The sequence below is a fragment of the Dipodomys ordii genome, unplaced genomic scaffold (genome assembly GCF_000151885.1).
Source record: "Dipodomys ordii isolate 6190 unplaced genomic scaffold, Dord_2.0 Scaffold15, whole genome shotgun sequence".
Classification (NCBI taxonomy): Eukaryota; Metazoa; Chordata; class Mammalia; order Rodentia; family Heteromyidae; genus Dipodomys; species Dipodomys ordii.
The window spans coordinates 18,284,113-18,304,719 of NW_012267231.1; the positions used below are offsets into that span (position 1 = coordinate 18,284,113).

The 20,607-nt window shown below is 48.2% G+C and overlaps 1 protein-coding gene across 1 annotated transcript in view; it reads right to left on the minus strand.

Annotated features, from left to right (window-relative positions):
- Window positions 1-20,607, minus strand: part of Rasgrf1 (Ras protein-specific guanine nucleotide-releasing factor 1) — an 84,538-nt gene that overhangs the window by 63,363 nt on the left and 568 nt on the right. Inside the window, exon 2 of the mRNA XM_013011956.1 lies at window positions 8,921-9,027. Within this exon, the coding sequence (XP_012867410.1) occupies window positions 8,921-9,027 (107 nt within the window). The remainder of the gene's footprint in view (window positions 1-8,920; window positions 9,028-20,607) is intronic.

Here is a 20,607-nt window from a genome sequence, read left to right on the forward strand (position 1 = left end):
TGAGCTCTTTTTGCTCAAGGATAGCACTCTACCACTTGAGCCACAGTGCTACTTCCACTTTTCTGGTGGTTCATTGGAGCTAAGAGTTTCACAGACTTTCTTGCTCAGGCTGGCATTGAACCATAATCCTCAGATTTTAGCCTCCTGAGTTGCTAAGATTACAGGCATGAGCCACTGGTGCCTGGCTGTATTGTTTGCGTGTGTGTGTGTGTGTGTGTGTGTGTGTGTATGCGTGCACACATGCTCCAGTCTTAGGGCTTGAACTCAGGGCCTGAGTGCTTTCCCTGAGCTTTTTTGTTCAAGGCTAGTGCTCTATCATTTGTGCTTCCATATTTTTGGTGGTTTAATTGGAGATAAGAGTCTCTCATGGACTTTACTGACTAGGTTGGCCTTGAACTCTGATCCTCAGGTTCCAGCCTCTGGAGTATCTGGGGTTATAGGTATGAGCCATCGGTGCCTCACTTACTACATACCTTTCAATGAAAACTCTGAATGCTAATAGACTCAATTCTTCAATCAAAAGACACAGACTAGTTTAAAACAAAACAAAACAAAAACAACCCATGTGCCTCAATGATAGACAAACACAAACTTAAAAAGACAGAAAAAATATTTTCCAAACAAATTCAGCTGGAAAGGAAGCAGAAATAGCCAAACTCATCTGACAAGGCAAACTTTAAATGAAAACCAGTCAGAACTGGGCAGAGAAGGTCATTTTGTGTTGGTAAAGGGAATAACCCATCAGGAGATTTTAACTATAGGAAGTGTGTACACCCCCAAATGTTAGAAACCTAGTTACATAAAAGAAATGCTACTTGGCACAAAAGTTCAGCTAGAATCCTATACAATCATGGTGGAGGAGTTTAATTCCCTGCTCTCAGCAATAGATGGGTCATCTAGACAAAGGAAAATAAAATCAACAAGGAAACTTCAGAATTAATCATCACCGCAGATCACACAGAATTATTTACACCTACAGAATATTCCATCCAACAGGAGCAGAACATACCTTCCTCTCAGCAGCCCATGGAACATTCTCTAAAACAGATCATATTTTAGGACATAAAGCAAGTCTCAACAAACACAAGAAAATTGAAATGATTTACTGTATTTTATCGACTACAATGGAATACATCTAGAAGTCAACAATGAGAGAAATCTCAGAAAACATTTTAACAAGAGTCTGAACCATCTACTTTTGAGCAATCAGAAGGTCACTGAAGAAATAAACAAGAAAACAGAAAATTCTCCAGATGCAGAACTTGGGGGACACAGCAACAGCAGTTTATATGCACAAGTTCACACCTGAAAAAAAAAACCTCTAGAAATTTCAAATAACATAACAATGCCTCTGAAGCTCTTAAAAAATTATACAAGCCAAAACTAAAGGCAAATGGAAAGAAATAATAACAAACCAGGGCAGAAATTAATGAAGTGTAGACCATAAGAACAATAACATTGAATCAATGAAACAAAGTTGGTCCTTTGAAAAGATGAAATGAAGCTGGGTGTGGTGGCTCAAGCCTGTAACTCTAGCTCCTTAGGAAGTAGAGAACAGGGAATTGTGATTTAAGAACAGTTGGAGCAAAAAGAAATCTCCACAATTAGACACAATGTCTCAGTGACAGGGGATGTGCAATGTCTGGGTACAGTGGCAAGGGCCTATTATCCCCAGTGACATGGGGGACACACAAGTTAGGAGGATCAAAGTCCAGGCTAGCCCAGGAATAAAGGAAGACACTACCTTGAAAATAGCCAATGTATAAAAGAGCTGGAAGTGTGACTCAAGTGGCAGCATGCCTGCCTAGAAAATATAGGTTCTGAGTTCAATCACCACCACAACTATTCCTACAAAAAAAAAAAAGATGGGAAAAATGCAAATTCAAAGAGTTAGAGATAAGAAAGAGGAAATCAAGACAAATACCAAAGAAGTTCAGCAAACAATTAAGAGATACTTGGAAAAACCTTTATTTTAATAAACAGGTAAAATTTCAGAAGAAATGGATAAAAATCTAGATGCACATGTCCTACCAAAATTAAGCCAAAAAGACTATAAACCATCAAAATAGATCTATAGCAAGCAACAAAACTAATGTCTCTCAAGAAATGAGTCAGCTGAATTCCACCAGACTTTTAAAGATGAATTAATACCAACATTCCTCAAAACTGTAACTTAAAATATAAAGGGAAAGGACACTACCAAACTCATTCTGTGAGTCCAATATTATTCTGATACCCAAACTGGATTTTTAAAATATCACAAAATGACTTTACCAATGAACATACATGAAAAGTTGTCGACAGAATACTCCACAAACAAAATTTGAATGCACACTGACGCTATGATCAAGTTGGTTTCTTTCCAGGAATGCAAGGATGGTTCAACAGACAGGAAGCAATGAACACAATACAACAATTGTCAGCATAAATGGTAACTATCAGATGATCATCTCAATAGATGTAAAAAAGTATTTGTCAAAAATTCAACATCTGTAGCCTGGCATTGGTGGTTCATACCTGTCATCCTAGCTACTCAGGAGGCTAAGATGAGGATTGTGGTTTGAAGCTAACATAGGCAGGAAAGTCCCTGTCAGATTCTTATCTTTAACTACCAGAAAACCGGAAGTGTGGCTCAAAGTGGTAGAGCACTAGTCTTGAGCAAAAGAGCTCAGAGACAGTGTCTAGGCCCTGAGTTCAAGCCCCCACACCACCACCACAAAAATAGAACATTCCGTCACAATAAATACTTTGAGGACATTAGAAACAGAAATAACATATCTTAACCTAGTAAGGCTATGATTGATAAGCCTTTGGCCAACATCATCCTAAATGAGGAAAATCTGAAACCAGTTCCTTTAAAGCCAGGAATGACACAAGGCTGTCCACACTCCTGACTTGCTTGTTTTTTTTTTTTGTTGTTGTTGTTTTGTTTTTGTGCCTAGGTCTTGAACTCAGGGTCTAAGAGCTGTCCCTGAGCTTTTTGGATAAGTATAGCCATTTATGGCTTTCTTTGGTGCTTAATTGGAGGTAAGACTCTCATGAACTTTCCTGCCCAGTCTGGCTTTGAATTGTGATCCTCAGATCTCAGCTTCCTGGTTACCGGAATGAGCCCCTGGCACCCAACAGTCCTCACTTATTCAACAAACTTCTGTAATTCCTACCCAGAGCAATAAGGCAGGAGAGAAATAAATACAAATAGGAAAGAAAGCCAAACTATGGCTATATTTTCAATATAATCGTATACTTAAAGTCTCTAAAAATCCAGTAATGTTAGTTGTTGGTGGCTCACGTCCATTATCCCAGCTATGCAGGAGGCTGAGATCTGAGGGTCATGGCTTAGAGCCAGTCTAGGCAAGAAAGTCTGTAAAACTCTTATCTCTAATTAACTCCCAAAGGGGGGGGGAAGCCAGAAGTAGAGCTGTGGCTCAAAATGGTAGAGCATTAACCTTGAGCAAAAAAGCTCAGGGACAGTGTCCAGGCCCTGAGTTCAAGCCCTAGGATCAGCACCAAAAGAAAAAAAAAAAAGTCCACTAGAAAATTGAGATCTGATAAACACTTTCAGCACAGCAGCAGGATACAAAATCAGCCTTGTCAACCAGAACAGTCAGGAAAACAAACCCAGCCATAATAAGCTCAAAAAACTAAACATCTAGGAATAATCCTAACAGAAAACCTTCAAGACATCTATAATTAAAAAAAAAGAAAAAGAGCCAGGCTCCAGTGGCTCATCCATGTAATCCTAGCTACTCAGGAGGCTGAGATCTGAGGATCATGGTTCCAAGCCAGCCCGGGCAGGAAAGTCTATGAGACTCTTATTTTCAATTGCCTACCAAAAAGCTGGAAGTGGTGTTGTGGTTAAAATGGTAAAGTGCTTGCCTTGAGCTGAAGAGCTGAGGGACAGCGCCCAGTTCCAGCATTCAAGCCCCACAACCTACCCCCCCCAAAAAAAAGAAGACAAAGAAGAAAGCAATAGAAGACCTGGAAGATGGGTGGACTGCTTGTGTCCACAGTTTAGCAGAATTAATATCATAGAATTGCCTCTATTCCTGAAAGCAATCAGCGAATTCTATGCAGTCCACATCAAATTTATGATGTCATTCTTCACAAGAATGGAAAAATTAATTCTAAAGTTAATTTGGAAATACAAATGATCCTAAAGAGCCACTTACACAGTACTGAGTTACTGGTGTGGTACTGGCAAGAGATATTCATGCTGATCAATGGAATAGAAGATCCAGCTGTGACTATCGGAGATTTGACCAAGACCCCCATACTTTATCAAATGGTGTGAAGTCTGGATATGCACATGTGGAAGATGAAAACTAGATCCTTTTCTCTCTCCCTCACCCTGTACAAAAATAAGTTCCAAACCGATCAAGTATTTTAATATAATACCAGAAATCTTGCAACTGTTAGAGGAAACAGAAAAACCCTGGAAGTTACAGGCATAAGTAAAATCTCCAAAGAGAACTCCAAATGCTTGGAAAATAAGAACAAGAGTGAAAAGTGTGGATGTATTGCCTTAGAAAAGATTCCACAGCGGGGTGCTGGTGGCTCATGCCTGTCATCCTAGATACTCAGGAGGCTGAGATCTGAGGATCGTGGTTCCAAGCCAGCCCAGACAAGAAGGTTGATGAGACTCTTATCTCCAATTGCTTACCAAAAAGCTGGAAGTGGTGCTGACGCTCAAGCAATAGAGTGCTAGCCTTGAGCACAAAAGCTCAGGGACAGTGCCCAGGCTCTGAGTTCAAGCCCCAGGACCAGCAAAAGAGAGAGGGGAAAAAAGGTTTCTAAATGGAAATGAAACAATTACCAGACTCAGAAACCTACAGAATGAAAGAAAACCTTTGTCAGTCATTCCTTGTATAAGAGATTAAGATACAGTATAAGTAAAGAGCTCCAAAAATGAGAGGTAAAAGAACAAATAATAAAATCCATGAATGGGGGTAAACAGATATTTTTCAGAAGGAGGAATACGAATGGCTCATAAATACATGGAAAAAATACTCAATATCCTTAGTCCTGAGGGCAATGCAAATCAAAACTACACTGAGATTCCTTCTTACTCCGGTCAGAATGGCAATCCTCAAGAAACAAAACCAATGCTGGAGAACGTGCAGGGGCAGAAGGACCTCTGGGGACATAAGGTAAAGCAACCACTATGGCTGCCTGTGTGGAGATTCCTTTCTTGCTTTTCCACTTTGGGTCATGTGCCTGAATGAACATAAGTCAGCACGTGACAGAGAGTCCTGCTTCACATCTATGTTGCTCATGACTATTCACAACTGCTAAAAGATGGAATCTGCCTAAATATGGAATCCATCAGCTGGCGAATGGATAAAGGAAATCAAGCCATAAAGAAGAATAAGATGTGTCATAATCATAAGGCAAATGTATGGAACTAAGTGTGAGGGAGGCAAATATCACACATTCTCTCTCACATGAAGAATCAAAGCTTTAAAAAGGAGTGACAGGAAGCTGGGCGCCAGTGGCTCAAGCCTGTGATCCCAGCTACTCAGGAGGCTGAGAGCTGAAGATCACAGTTCAAGGCCAACCTGGGCATGAGACTCATATCTCCAGTTAACTACCAGAAAAGATGTAAATGAAGCTGTAGCTCAAGTGGTAGAGTGCTAACTTCAGCACAAAAGCTCAGTGACAGTGCCCCAGCCCTGAGTTGGTATGTATGCTCTCTCTCTCTCTCACACACATACACACACACACACACACACACACACACACACACACACACACACACTCTCCTCCAGGGAAAGGAGGCATACATATTGTCACATATGAACACACCTGGACACACAAGGCACGCACACACAATGAACACACATATGTGCACGCCTGCACAAACACCTTCATGCAAAACATGGACTGACACACATACATGTACAAACACACATGCATAACAGACATGCCTATACACACCACACAGAAACATGCTTGTGCATGTTCACATATATGTGCAAGACACACATGCACACAGACATGCCCACCTACGCACAAATGCACGAATGCACTCACATATAAATACCACACACAGGGACACATATGCACACATGCACACCACTCACCTGTATGCACACACACCACATTCACACACAGTCTTGACTATTACTCATGAATATGTGTCCCCAAATATGCACATATAAGCACACATGCACACATGTACCTGCAAACCTAAACATGTTTGTGCACAGAAGATCCACACATGCACATACTCATGAACACACAAAACCACACACATACACATACCTGTGCACCAGCACACATGCATGCAGGTGCACAGGTGCAACACAAGGAGACACACTGCACACAACCACACAGATACACATTCGCCCCCCATATGCAGGAATGCACACACCTATACACATACATGAACACACAGCCACAGATACATGCATACATGTACACATTCGCATGTATATGTGATCGTGGGCACATACACATCCACACACATGCTCACATGAATTTGCACTCACATGGTCAGATGCTTATACACACACACACGAGGTGCACACACATCAATGCCCAGGCCATACACATACATGCACACACATGCACATACATACACATACATGCACATACACTTGCTCCCCCACCCCAGCTGTATGTGCTCAGCTGAACGAAACTCAGAGTTCATAAGGTCCTCTCCTCCCTTATTTCAGCCCGGCAAGATGCTGGGCAGAGCCCTCTGCTGAGTCTGCAAGTAAAGGATGTGGCTTTAAGCCCTTAAGTCTATGGTAATGTTTTATGCACAGATTCTAATACATCCTTTTCAAATTTGAGGTGTGTGTGTGTGTGTGTGTGTGTGTGTGTGTGTGTGCGCGCGCGCATGCCCATCAATACTGGGACTTGAACTCAGAGCCTGGCTGCTATCCTCTTTGCTTCTTCACTCAAGCCTGATGCTCTCCCATTGAGGTCACAGATCCACTTCTGGTTTCTTGTTGTTTAACTGGAGGTAAGACACTCATGGGCTTTCCTGCCTAGGCTGGCTTTGAACCACACTCCCGATCTCAGCCTCCTCGGGAGCAAGGATTCTGGGCATGAGCCATGGGCACCTGGTCACATTGCTTCATTCCTCACCCAGTCTTCATGCCCAGAGCTGTCTGTTCACATGTCTAACATTTCCCTAACTAGACTGTTTCTGTTTTGTCTCTGTCTTGCTGGCGTCACTCTCAGGGCCGGCCTCTGCTGGCTCTTCTGCTAGAAACTGGTCTCCATGATAAGACTGGATGATCCCTGAGGGCAGGGAACAGATGGTCTGCTCTCAGGGTCAGGGTTATTGTGAGGACAAGAAAAGGGTTTCTGGTCAACTAGCCTGAAGTGAAGTGAAGTTCATCCATCATCTACCCACCGATCATCCATCCATTCATCCATCCATCATCCACCCACCCATCATCCATCCATTCATCCATCTATCATCCACTCACCCATCATCCATCCATCTATCATCTATCCATCATCCATCCACCCATAATCCATCCATCCATCCATCCATCCATCCATCTATCCATCCATCCATCCATCTATCCATCCAAATACCCACCCATCATCCATCTATCATCCACATAGGATTTCAACATCCATCCATCATCCATCTACCCATCATCCACATTGTATTTCAAAATCTACCCATTATCCACCATCACCCATGCATCCACCTACCCATCCATCATCCACATAGGCTTTCAACATTCATCTATCCATCTACCTATGCATCCATCATCCATCCATCCATCAATCATCCATCCACCCATCCATCCATCAATCATCCACCCATCATCCATTTGCCCATCTATCCATCCACATAGGCTTTCAGCTCCATCTATTCATCTACTTATTCATCCATCATCCATCTATCCATCCATCTACACAGGTTTTCAACATTCATCAATCATCCAGCCACCCATCATCCATCCATCCATCCATCCACCCATCCATCATCTATCCTTTACCCATCCATCCACAGAGGCTTTCAACACTGGTCCATTCATCTTTAACATATAAACTAAGCATCCAGCCTTGCTCCACCTACCCACCCATCTATCCATCCATCCATCCATCCATCCATCCATCCATCCATCCATCCATTCATCTCTGCAGTCTTCCTATCCAAGTTTGATGAATACATTTTCTACACTTCTCTCAGTCACTGGAAATGCAAAAACAAAAAACAAACAGACCAAAAGACACACCCATTTCTGTCCTTAGGAGCTTATATTTCATAGGTAGACACACTAACACCCCATTCTCCATGGAGCCCCCAGAGATCTGCCTGGTGTGATTTGGGGCGTGGCTTTTCTGACAGTACTCAGCTCAGCAAGAGCATTGTTCATGCCACACCCCAGCCCCCAAACCTTCATGTCAGCACCCCGAAAGGACTCAGTATGCTTGGAACCCCATTTTCTCCCTAGCACCAGTCTGTCCTTCCTTCCTGGCTGAGCTATTCTACCTCGGAGAGGGCCAGGGACTGTCGAGAAGTCAAGAAGAGCAGGTCTAGGAGCAGCGGTTTCAGTACTGACAAGAGAAAAGTAAGGTATGCAGAGAAGAGAGATGTGGGACATGGCCACACAGTAAATTAGTGGCTGCATCTGGGCTAGAACGCTGAATGCCTTCGACTAAGCTTCTGATAAAGCAGACATACTTGTCTCCCAGCCCTCTGGTGTGTGTGTGTGTGTGTGTGTGTGTGTGTGTGTGTGTGTGTGTGTGTGTGTGTGTGTGTGTGTGTGTGTGTGTGTGTGTGTGTGTGTGCTGTATTTCTTGGGATCCTAGGAGGCACAACCCATAAGACTGGACCCAACCACTGATCATTCTCCCACACCTGCTTTCTTCTGGCCCTCTCTCTGCGTTCCCCTCTCCTCTTTCTGGGATTCAGTTTGATTTCCTCAGCTTGGGATGGGGCAAGGCCTACCTGGCGTGCGCGATGGCCGCCACCCACTCGTCACAGTCCTTGGCATCCTCTGTCCTCAGCTCCAAGGCCTTCTGGTTCTCATGGCTGAAGTTCACGGTGAAGTAATGCTGCACCAAGAGGAAGAAACGGCTGGTTACCAGGTCAGCTGAGAGCAAGCCGCGGCGGTGGCTGGCTGGGTCAGGCCCACCAGCCTGCCCCTCCAGTTAGCAGTTTCAGACTCTCCATTCATTGGCTTCTGTGCCAGGCTCCGGCGGCTCACGCCTGTCGTCCAGTTACTCAGGAGGCTGAGATCCTGAGGATCGTGGTTCGAAGCCAGCTCAGGCAGAAAAGTCTATGTGACTCTCATCTCTAAGGAACCACCAAAAAGCTGAAAGCGGAGCTGTGGCTCAAGCTGTAGAGCACCAGCCTTGAGTGAAAAAGCTAACGGACAGCATCCATGTCCTGAGTTCCAAGTCCCACGACTGGCATAATAATAATAAAAGGTTTTTATACAGTACAAGAAAACCCATGCTTAGGTGGTAACAAGGAAGGAAACGTAAAAAAAAAAAGTTTTATTTTTTGTGGGCCTCACAGTATTCTCTCTAATGTCTCTTTGTGTTGTTGATCTGAATTAAGCAACCCCAAACCTCTGTGAACACAAGACATTTAGTAAGCACCATGTGTTTGCTTGAATTGATGCAATACGGTCACTGCCATATTAGAAGTAAGCAAAGGGACTCTCAGGGGTGGAAAGAAAGCCACTGGGCTGAGGCAGCCTGGAGCAATCAAGGAGGGCTTCCTGGAGGCCAAGGCATGGGACAGGCAGATCTGTGTGTGCAAGGGTGTGTGTGTGTGTGTGTGTGTGTGTGTGTGTGGGTACTGGGGCTTGAACTCAGAACCTGGGTGCTGTCCCTTAGCTTTTCCTCTCAAGGGGGGGGTCCTCTAATCCTTGAGCCACAGCTTCACTTCCAACTTTTTGCTGGCTCATCGGAGATGAGTCTCATGGATTTTTCTGCCTGGGCTGGCTTTGAACACTGCTCCTCAGATCTCAGCCTCCTGAGTAATGACAGGCATGAGCCCCTGGCAGGTTTTAAGGGCGGGGTGGGAATGGGGCAGAGGAGGGCTGGAGAGCTCAGAGGAAGACCAGATGCCGCCATGGGTGGGGGCCTCAGACTGGACAATCGGAGGGTGCCCCGAGTGCTGGGCACGGGGTGCGAATGAATTTAACTGTATTTGTTTTTTAGTTGTCATTCTAGGTGGCAGCGGAGGTATGTGTGTGAGACACACACACACACACACACACACACACACACACCATCAGTGTCTCTCCGTGTTTCCTAGGAAACAGATAATGAGCCCGAGAAGGAAATGCCAGCTGCAGCCTCACAGAGCTGAACCTGGGGGCCCCGGTGGGCACTGTGCCCTGTGGGAAGAGGAAGCAGGTAAATCCAAGTGGAGGTTGGGCACCAGTAACTCACGCCTTAATCCCAGCCACTCAGGAGGCTAAGACCCGAGGATCACAGTTCAAAGCCAGCCCGCGCAGACAAATCAGGGAGACTCTCATCTCCAAGAAGCCAGCAAAGAAAAAAATGCCAGAGCACTGGCCTTGAATGAAAAAGCCAAGGGAGAGTCTGAGGTCCTGAGTTCAAGTCCCAGTCCTCAAAAATGAAACAAAACCAACCAAACAAAACCTGAGCAGAGTGGACGCACACTCATCTCCTGCGATGTCTTTTCTCCCATGTCCCCCAAGTGATCTAGGTGCTCGATGCTTCGCAGCCTACAGGTCCAGTGATCAGAGAAGTCAACCTGCTTACCTAAGGCCACACAGCAGGAAAGAACTGACCCACAGCTGGACCAAGCTGGCTGACTGCCATGCTTGGCGACCTGTAGGTTGATCTTCTCTGCCCTGGGCCTCCCTTCCTCTCTCCCTCCCAGAAACAGCTTCTCACCTGCCTGGTCCTGTTTAAAGAGACCAAAAGGCACCCCTATTGAGAATCTAACCAGGAAGAAACAAGCCAGGCCAATACCTGAACCTGGCCATCAGAAACCCTGGCTTTCTTCCCCACAGTCCAGTAATGGACTGCTAACTTGAAAAACTTTCTTCATTCTTTTTCTGTCAGCCCATAACTAGCTGGGGGTCCCTCTGTCTGTCCATTTGGGCCTGAAGTGGCCTCACTGTGTCTGCTTGATCTTCCTCTGACGACAGTCCTGGGGTTTGAACTCTGGGCCAGGGTGCTGTCCATAAGCTTTTTCTCTCAAGGTGAAGCACTTTACCACTTGAGCCATACCTCCACTTATGGCTTTTTTTTTTTTGTCGGTCGTGGGGCTTGAACTCTGGGCCTGAGTGCTGTCCCTCAGCTCTTCAGCTCAAGGTGAGCACTCTACCACTTGAGCTACAGCGCCACTTCTGGTTTTCTGGTGGTTTATTGGAGATAGGAGTCTCACAGTCTTTCCTGCCCGGGCTGGCTTTGAACCGCGATCCTCAGATCTCAGCCTCCTGAGTAGCTAGGATTACAGGCGTGAGCCACCAGCACCCGGCTTTCTGGCTTTTTTTTTTTTTTTGGTGTTCTTAATGGGAAATAAGAGTCTTACAGACTTTTCCTGCCAGGATGGCTTTGAACCACCATCCTTACATCTCAGCTTCCTGAGTGGCTGGGATTACAGGCATCAGCGACCGGGCATATCTTTCTGGCAGTGTTTGTACCGTGGCATGCCTGTGATTGTCAATAACCAGCAGTGCCCAGACTTGGACTGGAGACGTTAGTGTACAGTGGTTGACTTAATGAATGACGAATCAGTCATTCAGGTAAAGAGAAAAAGGTGTGAAAGCTTGGTTCCGCACGCATTTGTGGGGACCACTGCTTGAACTCACTGACTCTTACTCTTAGCTTTCTCACTCACAGATGGTGCTCTACCACTTGAGCCATGCTTCCAGCCCAGTTTTTCATGGGTTAACTGGAGATAAGGGTCTCACAGACTTTTCTGCCCCAGTTGGCTTCAAATTGCGACCCTCAGATCTCAGCCTTCGGAGTGGCTAGGGTGAGAAGCGCGAGCCACTTGTGCCTGTGTTTTGGATCACAGCAACTTTGGACAGGGACTTTGTGTATTTGAGGACTCCGGGAGGGGGCACAATCTTCGACGTCATTTGATGGCCCTTTCTCCATCTGCAGAAAGGGTACAAGAGGGCTTCCTCCTTCCTAGACAGCTGAGAGCGCCAATTGGAACAAGGCTGGCACCAGACAGCAAGCAAACCCGTAATGCACGCGTGCTGTGTTTTTAATTTTTCCTCAACTTCCTTAGAACTTTTGAACTTGCCTCTCCCTGGCAGCTTTGATTGGCCACCCTGGCTGTGCCTGTGGCTGCTGGATAAAAACATAGTCTGAACTGGTACTTAGCCAAGGAGTTCAGGACAGTTTGGAGCAGCAAGCTGGCGGTTCAGTGACTGTAAGGCCTGCTACTCAGGAGGCTGAGACCCTGAGGATGGAGGTTCCAAGCCAGCTGAGCAGGAAAGTCTGTGGGATCCTTATCTCCAATCAGTCAGCACAAAAGCTGGACTGGAGGCACGGCTCAAGCGGTAGAGCACCAGCCTGGAGGGAAAGTGGCTCTTAGATCCTGAGTTCGAGCTCTAGCACGGGCACAGGCTTGTAGTGGCTTCTCTGTGCCAAACTTCCGGCCCTGAGTTTTCAAACCTGCATCTTATGGTGCTATATAAGGACTCCTGCTTTGTCCCCAAGCTGTCCCAAGACCCTGTCTGGTTTCCTGGTCTCCATGTGGATCTAATCTAGGTGTCCCCCTGACCTGCACACCCTGCCTGGCCCACGGAAAGCGGGTGGGTGTGTGGGGACTAAGGGAGTCTCCGTGATACCTCTCAGAGCTCAAAAGCTTATGAAATAGCAGGGCGTGGGCCAGCCACTATAAGACGGATTGCTAAGGATCACAGTTTGAGGCTGGCCAAGGCCAACAAATCTGTGGGATTCTTATTGGTCAACTAACCAGCAGAAAGCCAGAAACAGAGGTGTGGCTCAAATGGTAGAGCACCACCAGCCTTTGAGCAATAAAGCTAAGGAACAGCGTCCAGGCCCTGAGTTCAAGCCTCGATACCAGCACTACAACAAAACCAAACAATAACCATGGAAAAGTTAGCACAGCCACATAAATGATCTACTCTGTAGCTGTAAACAAACAAATAAACCAACCATGAGGACAAATAATATACTCACAATCACCCCGCTATATAGCTGAGAAACGAAGGCATAGAATAGTAATGACAGTATGACTATGCGTATGATACCTATGCTCGCATCATAAGCATGAGGGTGGATTTGCGTTTTCACAGGGCTTGTGACAGGGTCTCATAATAACTTTCTCCAGACTGGGTTATTTGGTTTTTTTTTTTTTTTGAACCACAGTCCTCCTATCTGTGACTTCCTGTGGAGGTAGGATAGCAGGTGCACACAACCACACCTGGCTGGTTTGTTGAGATGGAGTTTCAAGAACTTTTTGGGAGCCTTCCTCCTACTCCCCACCTCTTAAGTGGCCAGGATTACAGGTGTGCACCATCCTACCTGGCTCCATCTTATCTTCAAGTCCGGGCTCGGCATTTCAGTGTCGATGTTGTTGGCCTGCCCTGGACCTGGGAGACCAGGATCATAGCTTTCTTTTTTTTGGGGGGGCGGGGTCCGGTCGTGGGGCCTGAACTCTGGGCCTGGGTGCTGTCCCTCATCTCTTCAGCTCAAGACTAGTGCTCTACCGCTTGAGCCATAGCACCACTTCTGGATTTTTTATTTTCTGCTTATGTGGTGCTGAGGAATCGAACCCAGGGCCTCATGCATGCAAGGCAAGCGCTCTACCACTGAGCCGCCTTCCCAGCCCATGGATCGTAGTTTCTTGAAGCTGTTACAGAATCTACTGGGCCGTGTCTGTCTGGGGTTTCCCCATATAGCACTGATGGGGAAACGGAGGCTCAGAGAACTTGAAGCCCTTTGTAAGCTAGACTGTGTGAGGATCAGATCCACATGAGGAGCTGGAAACTCATGGCTACAAATCTCTAATGGCTCCTCGTCCGCAGAGGCTGAGGAGAGCCTCCATGAAGGAGGCTGGAGGCTAAATCTGTGAGCGGAGGCTGAGGTTTGGCAGGGGGTGAGGAGGGGAGGGGAGCGCTCCGAGCTGCCCAGCTGGGCCCTGCATGACAGTCCCCCTGAGCATCTGGGCGTTGGCAGGCTCTGGGCGCCTGTCAAGTCTGCGCGTCACCCGTCCCTGCACAGTCATAAGGGGGTGAGCTCTGTTCTTGGCATGTGTTCCAGCACCGGCTCCACGCTCCCACAGATTCCAGGGGAGCTAGGCTATGGGGGAGAGCACAGTGGAGGGGGGCTGCCCGTGTACTTCCCCTGATTGTGGGGCTCAGCGTCACAAAGCTCCCAAAAAGGCTGAGATCTGAGGATTATAGTTCAAAGCCAGCCTGGGCAAGAAAGTTCATGGGACTCTTATCTCCAGATAATCACCAAAAAAGTCAAAAGAAGTAGAGCTGTGGCTCAAGTGGTAGAGCTCCAGCTTTGAGCAAAAAAAGCTCAGGAATGGCACCCAGGCCCTGAGTTCATGCTCTAGGACTAGCACACGAGCACCCCTCCCCAGCTTCCCCATTCCCTCCTTCCTTTTTGGGTCCCACACCTGTCACCTGGATTCATCATCACATCAGCCCTGGTATATTTCCTTCTGTAGCTCTTCTCCTGGTGCTTGGCTCTGTGTGTGTGTGTGTGTGTGTGTGTGTGTGTGTGTAAAACCATCTCTAAATGACCAGCCATGCACAGGACACAGGCCTGGGCTGGCTCCAGGGTCCAGGTGGGGGCCTTCTTTGGGAAGGCCACTGTTCAGAGCAACAGGAGGGGAAGGAGTCGCATGAAGGCTGGGAGCTAGTTGGGATCACCCCAGGCAGAAGTGGGGTACTCTCAAGTGAAGAGAGCAGTGGTGTAAGCAGGGCGGGGCAGTGTGGCCTGGGCAGGGACGGGAAGGACAAGGGGCTGGGCCAGAGGGAGTAGGAGACTGGATCAAAAAACAAAAAAATGGAGTCTATTCATCATGAGGAAATGATCAAGAGCTGGCTAACAGTGCTGCATGTCTGTCATCCTAGCTACTGAGGAGGCTGAGATCTGAGGATGGTGGTTCAAAAGCCAAGCCCAAGGAGGAAAGTCCATGAGACTCTTATCTCCAAGGAACCACCAAAAAGCCAGAAGTGGAGCCATGGCTCAAGTGGTAGAGCATCAGCCTTGAGTGAGAAAGCTAAGCAAGAATGCAAGGCCCCTGAGTTCGAGTCCCAGTATGGGTACAACTTTTTTTTTTTTTTAAATAAATAAGTAAAAGTGGGCCTGGGAAGGGGGCTCAGTGGTAGAGCGCTTGCCTTGCATGCTTGAGGCCCTGGGTTCAATTCCTCAGCATCACATACGCAGAAAAAGCTGGAAGTGGCGCTGTGGCTCAAGTGGTAGAGCGCTAGCCTTGAGCTGAAGAGCTAAGGGACAGCGCCTAGGCCCAGAGTTCAGGCCCCACAACCGACCAAAAAAACTAATTAATTCATCAATTAATTAAAAGTTTAAGCAGATATGCCAATTATCAACCACCCCCATAGGTGTATATATACACGCATCAAAACATCCCATTGTGCCTCACAGAGCTGTAAGAAGGTGTGTTTGCTGTACTTCAATCAGAAGTTTTTAAAAAAAGGAGCCAGGCAGCAAAGGTCGCTGCTATTTTATATAGTGAATTGGACACCTGAACTCCTCACCAAAGGGGTGCAGAGGCGGGAGGGGGGACCCTCAACACTCCTTGCAGGGAGCCTTCCCTGCAGTGGGGGGCCCCTCAGGGAGACCCTCAGCGGCCCCAAGCCCACCCAGCTGCACAGGCTCTGAGGACCAGGATGGAGTTCTCTGTGTATCCATCCGTGAGGTGGCGTGGACAGCTGAGCTGTGAGACTTTAGCTCCGGCCCTCATCCATCTGCTCCGATTCTCACGCACTGTCAACAAGCAAGGGGCGGGCAGAGCATCTTAACCCACCCCACTGTGGGCATCCCCAGGGAGTGGGGCACACCCCTCCTGCCCATCCAGCCTGGGGACTGGAATCTGTTAGGCTCACCAGGAACAATTGTAAAGGAAGGCCAGAAGAAGGAAAGGCCACTGACCTGGTGGGCAGAAGGTGACCAGAGGCCTCAGTTTCTGTGTGTGTGTGTGTGTGTGTGTGTGTGTGTCGTGGGGCTTGAACTCTGGGCCTGAGCTCTGTCCCTCAGCTCTACAGCTCAAGGCTAGCGCTCTACCACTTGAGCTACAGCGCCACTTCCGGTTTTCTAGTGGTTTATTGGAGATAAGAGTTTCATGGACTTTCCTGCCCGGACTGGCTTTGAACCGTGATCCTCAGATCTCAGCCTCCTGAGTAGCTAGGATTACAGCCGTGAGCCACCGGCACACAACCAGAGGCCTCAGTTTCTATCCACACCAGACGCTGAGGGGCTGGCTGCAGTGGTGCCTGGGGCCCCCTACCTAAGTGAGGTAAAGGAAATGTCTCTCCGGCCTGGTCCATTACTGAGAAGTTGGAGCTGGAAGCTTTTTTTTTTTTTGGTGGTGGTGGTTGTAGAGTTCTAACTCAGGACCTGGGCGCTGTCTCTGGTCTCTTTTGTTCAAGGCTAGTGCTCTACTACTTTGAGCCACAGTGCCATTTCCATTTTCTGGTGGTTCATTGGAGATAAGAGTCTTACAGCCTTTCCTGCCTGGGCTGGCTTTGAACCTCCATCCTCAGATCTCAGCCTTCTGAGTAGCTAGGATTATAAGTATGAGCCACTGGTGTCTGGCTTTATTTGAGAGACCTTGGAAAAGTCGAGGCCAGCAGTAGAGAATGGACATTAGTTTCTAGGAAGCTGAGCCCAGACTCTAAATCCACCTACTGCCTCGGTGTGTGTGTGTGTGTGTGTGTGTGTGTGTGTGTGTGTGTGTGTATATGCGTGTGTGGCTGGGTGGTGTAGAGGTCCAGACTGAGCCAGCAGGGTCCCTGGGAGCTGCCAGAGGGCAGAGGGCCTGGCTGTGTGCTGTGGATACCAGCAAGCCAATCTGATGCTGGCTGCCAGGAGGAGGGCTGGGGCTGGAGCTGGGGTTTTTGAAACGTCCTCTCTACTGGGCACTAAAGCATCTTACCAGGATGAAGGCTTCACCGAGGACTCAGGACATGGAACATGGAATTAACAAGTCTACCACCACGAGCATTAACTGTGCATCTACTATGTCCTTGCTCCCTGAGGGCTCCCAGTCTCTAAGCCTCTTGATCTTTCAAGGACTAAAGGGTAGAATATGTGTTTAAAAGGCCAAGGTGCCTGGGTGCTGGTGGCTCACGCCCATCATCCTGGCTACTCTGGAGGCTGAGAGCTGAGGATCATGGTTCGAAGCCAGCCAGGACAGGAAAGTCCATGAGACTCTTATCTCCAATTAATCATAGAAAAAGCCAAAAATGGTGCCATGGCTCAAAGTGGTAGAGTGCTAGCCTTGAGTAAAGGGAGCTCAGGGGTAGGCCCGGAGTTCAAGCCTCAGGACTGGCAAAAAAAAAAAAAAAAAGCCAGGTGTTCACACTTGCTGTAATCCTAGTTACTCAGGAGGCTGAGATCTGAGAATCCCAGATCAAAGCCAGCCCAGGCCGGGAACTCTGTGAGAATCCTATTTGCAATTAACCAGCAAAAAGCTGAAAGTGGAGTCGTGGCTCAAGTGGTAGAGACTTGAGTGAAAAAGCTAAGGGCGGCCCCAGGACCAGCGCACGCACGCACGCACGCACGTGTACACACACACACACACACAAACACACACACACACACACACACACACAAACACACACACACACACACACAGAGTTTTTACATTTTACCTGTTTGGACCTGGGTAAAAATCATGCCTTATTAAACCCAAGCAATCCCCTCCCCCCAGCCCAGAAGCCAGCTGTTGCTAGCAAATAAACAACTTTTGTGTGTGTGTGTCAAGATTGGGGCTTAAACTCAGGGTGTCATGATCTCACTTGGCTTTTTTCTTCAAGGCTGGTGCTCTACCACTTGAGCCACAGCTCCACTTCTGGATTTTTGCTGGTTCATTGGAGGTAAGAGTCTCACGGACTTTTCCTGTCCAGGCTAGCTTTGAACCATGAACCTCAGATCTCAGCCTCCTGAGGTGACAGGCGAGAGCCACTGGTCATTAGCACAAGAGTTTCTTTGAGGCCTATGAGCTGGACCCTTTGCCTCATGTCCAGCAGGTTTGAGGCCAAAGCTACTTGTGGGTCCAAACCTGGATGCACTGGGCTATGTGGTTTTGCCATAGGACACCGAGTCAAAGAGAAACTTGGAGTTCCTACTGCTCTCACCAACTTTACTAAAAGTTATTTTGAGAAAAGAATGAATTGTTTCCATGTGAGCCAAACGAACTCTGTAGCTATGTGACATAGATAGAAAAACATGGAAAAAAGCTTGGACTGTTTACTAAAAATGTTCTGCTCTCTTGTCTCCTGCTAGAGCTACTACTACTCTTCCCCCCCACCCCTCACTCTTCCAGTCCTGAGGATTAAACTCAGGGCTGGAGCTTTTTCAAGGCTGGCATTCTACCACTTGAGCCACAGCTCTGCTTCCAACTTTTTGCTGGTTAACTGGAGATAAGAGTCTCACAGACCTTTCTGACTGGGCTGGCTTCGAACCTGTGATTGTCAGTTCTCAGCTTCTGGAGTAGCTAGGATTACAAGCATGAGCTACCCGTGTCCACTTCGGGCTTTTTTGCTGGTTAACTGGAGATAAGATTCTCATGGCTTTTTCTTTCCAGGCTGGGAACCGTGATCCTCAGATCTCAGACTCCTGAGTAGCTGGGATTACAGGTGTGAGCCACTGCATCTGGGTAGAAGGGTTACTCTTAGGAGCACGCCTGAGCTCCAGTGACTGGTTGTGTTCTTAGGGCATGGTTCGGGACATGTGTGTAGTTCACTGACTGAATTTTACCTTCTTTGACCCATGATCCATGGCTAGCGTGATTTCATACTGAACCAAGGACCAGATGATTGGGAATCAACGGAGGGTCTTGTTTTCAGGATTTCCTAGACAGTGTGATTTCTGGGTCTTATTCTGCTGGATCTGTGCGATACTGACTAAATCCCTTCCCTTCACTGTTTCTGCAATCTGGAAAATGGCAAGGACGGGTTGTACATGCTTTAAGATTCCTGCTAGCTTCAACGTGCGGTGACCTCAATAACCCTGCCCAGATGGATGCAATCCAAATTTAATGAAGATTTATCTAGATCTCACTGAAGTGTATTTAGAGGATCTTTTCATACACATTATTTCATTTTGCATTCTCCCAAACCTCAGGAAGCTTGGTATTAATATCTTAATTATGTAGACTACAAAAAAGAAGATCCAGAGAAGTTTTCCTTAATAAGTGAAGTCACACAGCCATCTTAAGCTGATATTCAGTCTCAGGCCGGTCTGCCTTCATGTTCAGAAGGCTGGAAGTCCATAGAATAGCTAGATGTGAACAAACAGCAATCCTAACCCTAACCTCTAACCCCTAACCCCTAGCCCTAACCCTCCATGCACAGCCCTTCCTGGCAGTCCTTGGGCTCAGCTCTGGGCTCTGCTGTGGTGCTGAGGAATGCAGGGGCTAAGATGACCAGAGATGCAGGTCTGTCCTGGTGGAGAAGGGTCAGGGCTGAGATCCTGGCAGGGGATCATCAGGGGTCCCCCCTCAATATTTCCACAGTCCCCACCGTAGTGAGTGAGTGTGTGTGTGTGTGTGTGTGTGTGTGTGTGAAATCCCAGCCAACAGTGTGCCAGCAGTAAGGGCTCCTGCGATCTTGGCTGTTTTTTCTCAGCACTGGGTGGGGTGCGGTAGGGTGGGCTCTGCTCCTGCTATGATGGGGCACAAGTGAGTATCTTCCTGAGACTTCCACATCCCCATCTCCATCCAAGCCATCACCAGTTGGTTGGGCCACAAGGGTGTCAGGTCTCTCCCAGTGACATGTTAAGATCTTTATCTTTCCTAGAGACAGGGGCACCAGATGCCTTTGGAGGGGTGTGTGTGTGTGTGTGTGAGAGCTTGGCTGGACGCTCTCACTCCATAATTGCAGGTGTCCCTTCTCTTCCATCCTCCCTCCCCCCGAAAGAGGGGCTCCCCGCCCCCCTCCCCCGCTGCAGGCCTAGGCCCTCCTGGCCCTGAAGCCTTTGGGCGCAGGTAACCGAGGACCTCAACTCTGGGCGGCAGCGACCCAGGCGCCGACGGACAGACAGACAGACGACGACGGGGATGGGGGAGGAGAGCGAGGAGAGCCTGTTCGTCCGCCCCGCGGCCTCCGCAGCGTCCCTGGCCAGCGGCCAGCGCAGCCCGCGGAGCCCCGGGGTTGGTTGATCTGCCCGGGGCGACTCCGTGGCCCCAACAACAACCCCTCAGATCCTCCCCCCTGTCCCCCCGCCCGCCCCGGCCCAAACCCAACTCCGCAGAGCCCGGGCCCGGGCTCGGCTCGGGGCGCCCGGCCTTGCCCTTGGCGGCCTGAGCGCCGGGAATGAATCCCACGTCCCCGGGAGGGGGAGACGGCGCGTGTGGGTCCCGGTCCTCCGTCCCCTCGGGGTGGTCTTTGGGGAAGCCAGTTTCCCCCGGCCTTCGGAGCGTGGGCCTGCTCGTCCCCGCCCCCCGCAGGGCTCGGGAGGCGAAGGCGC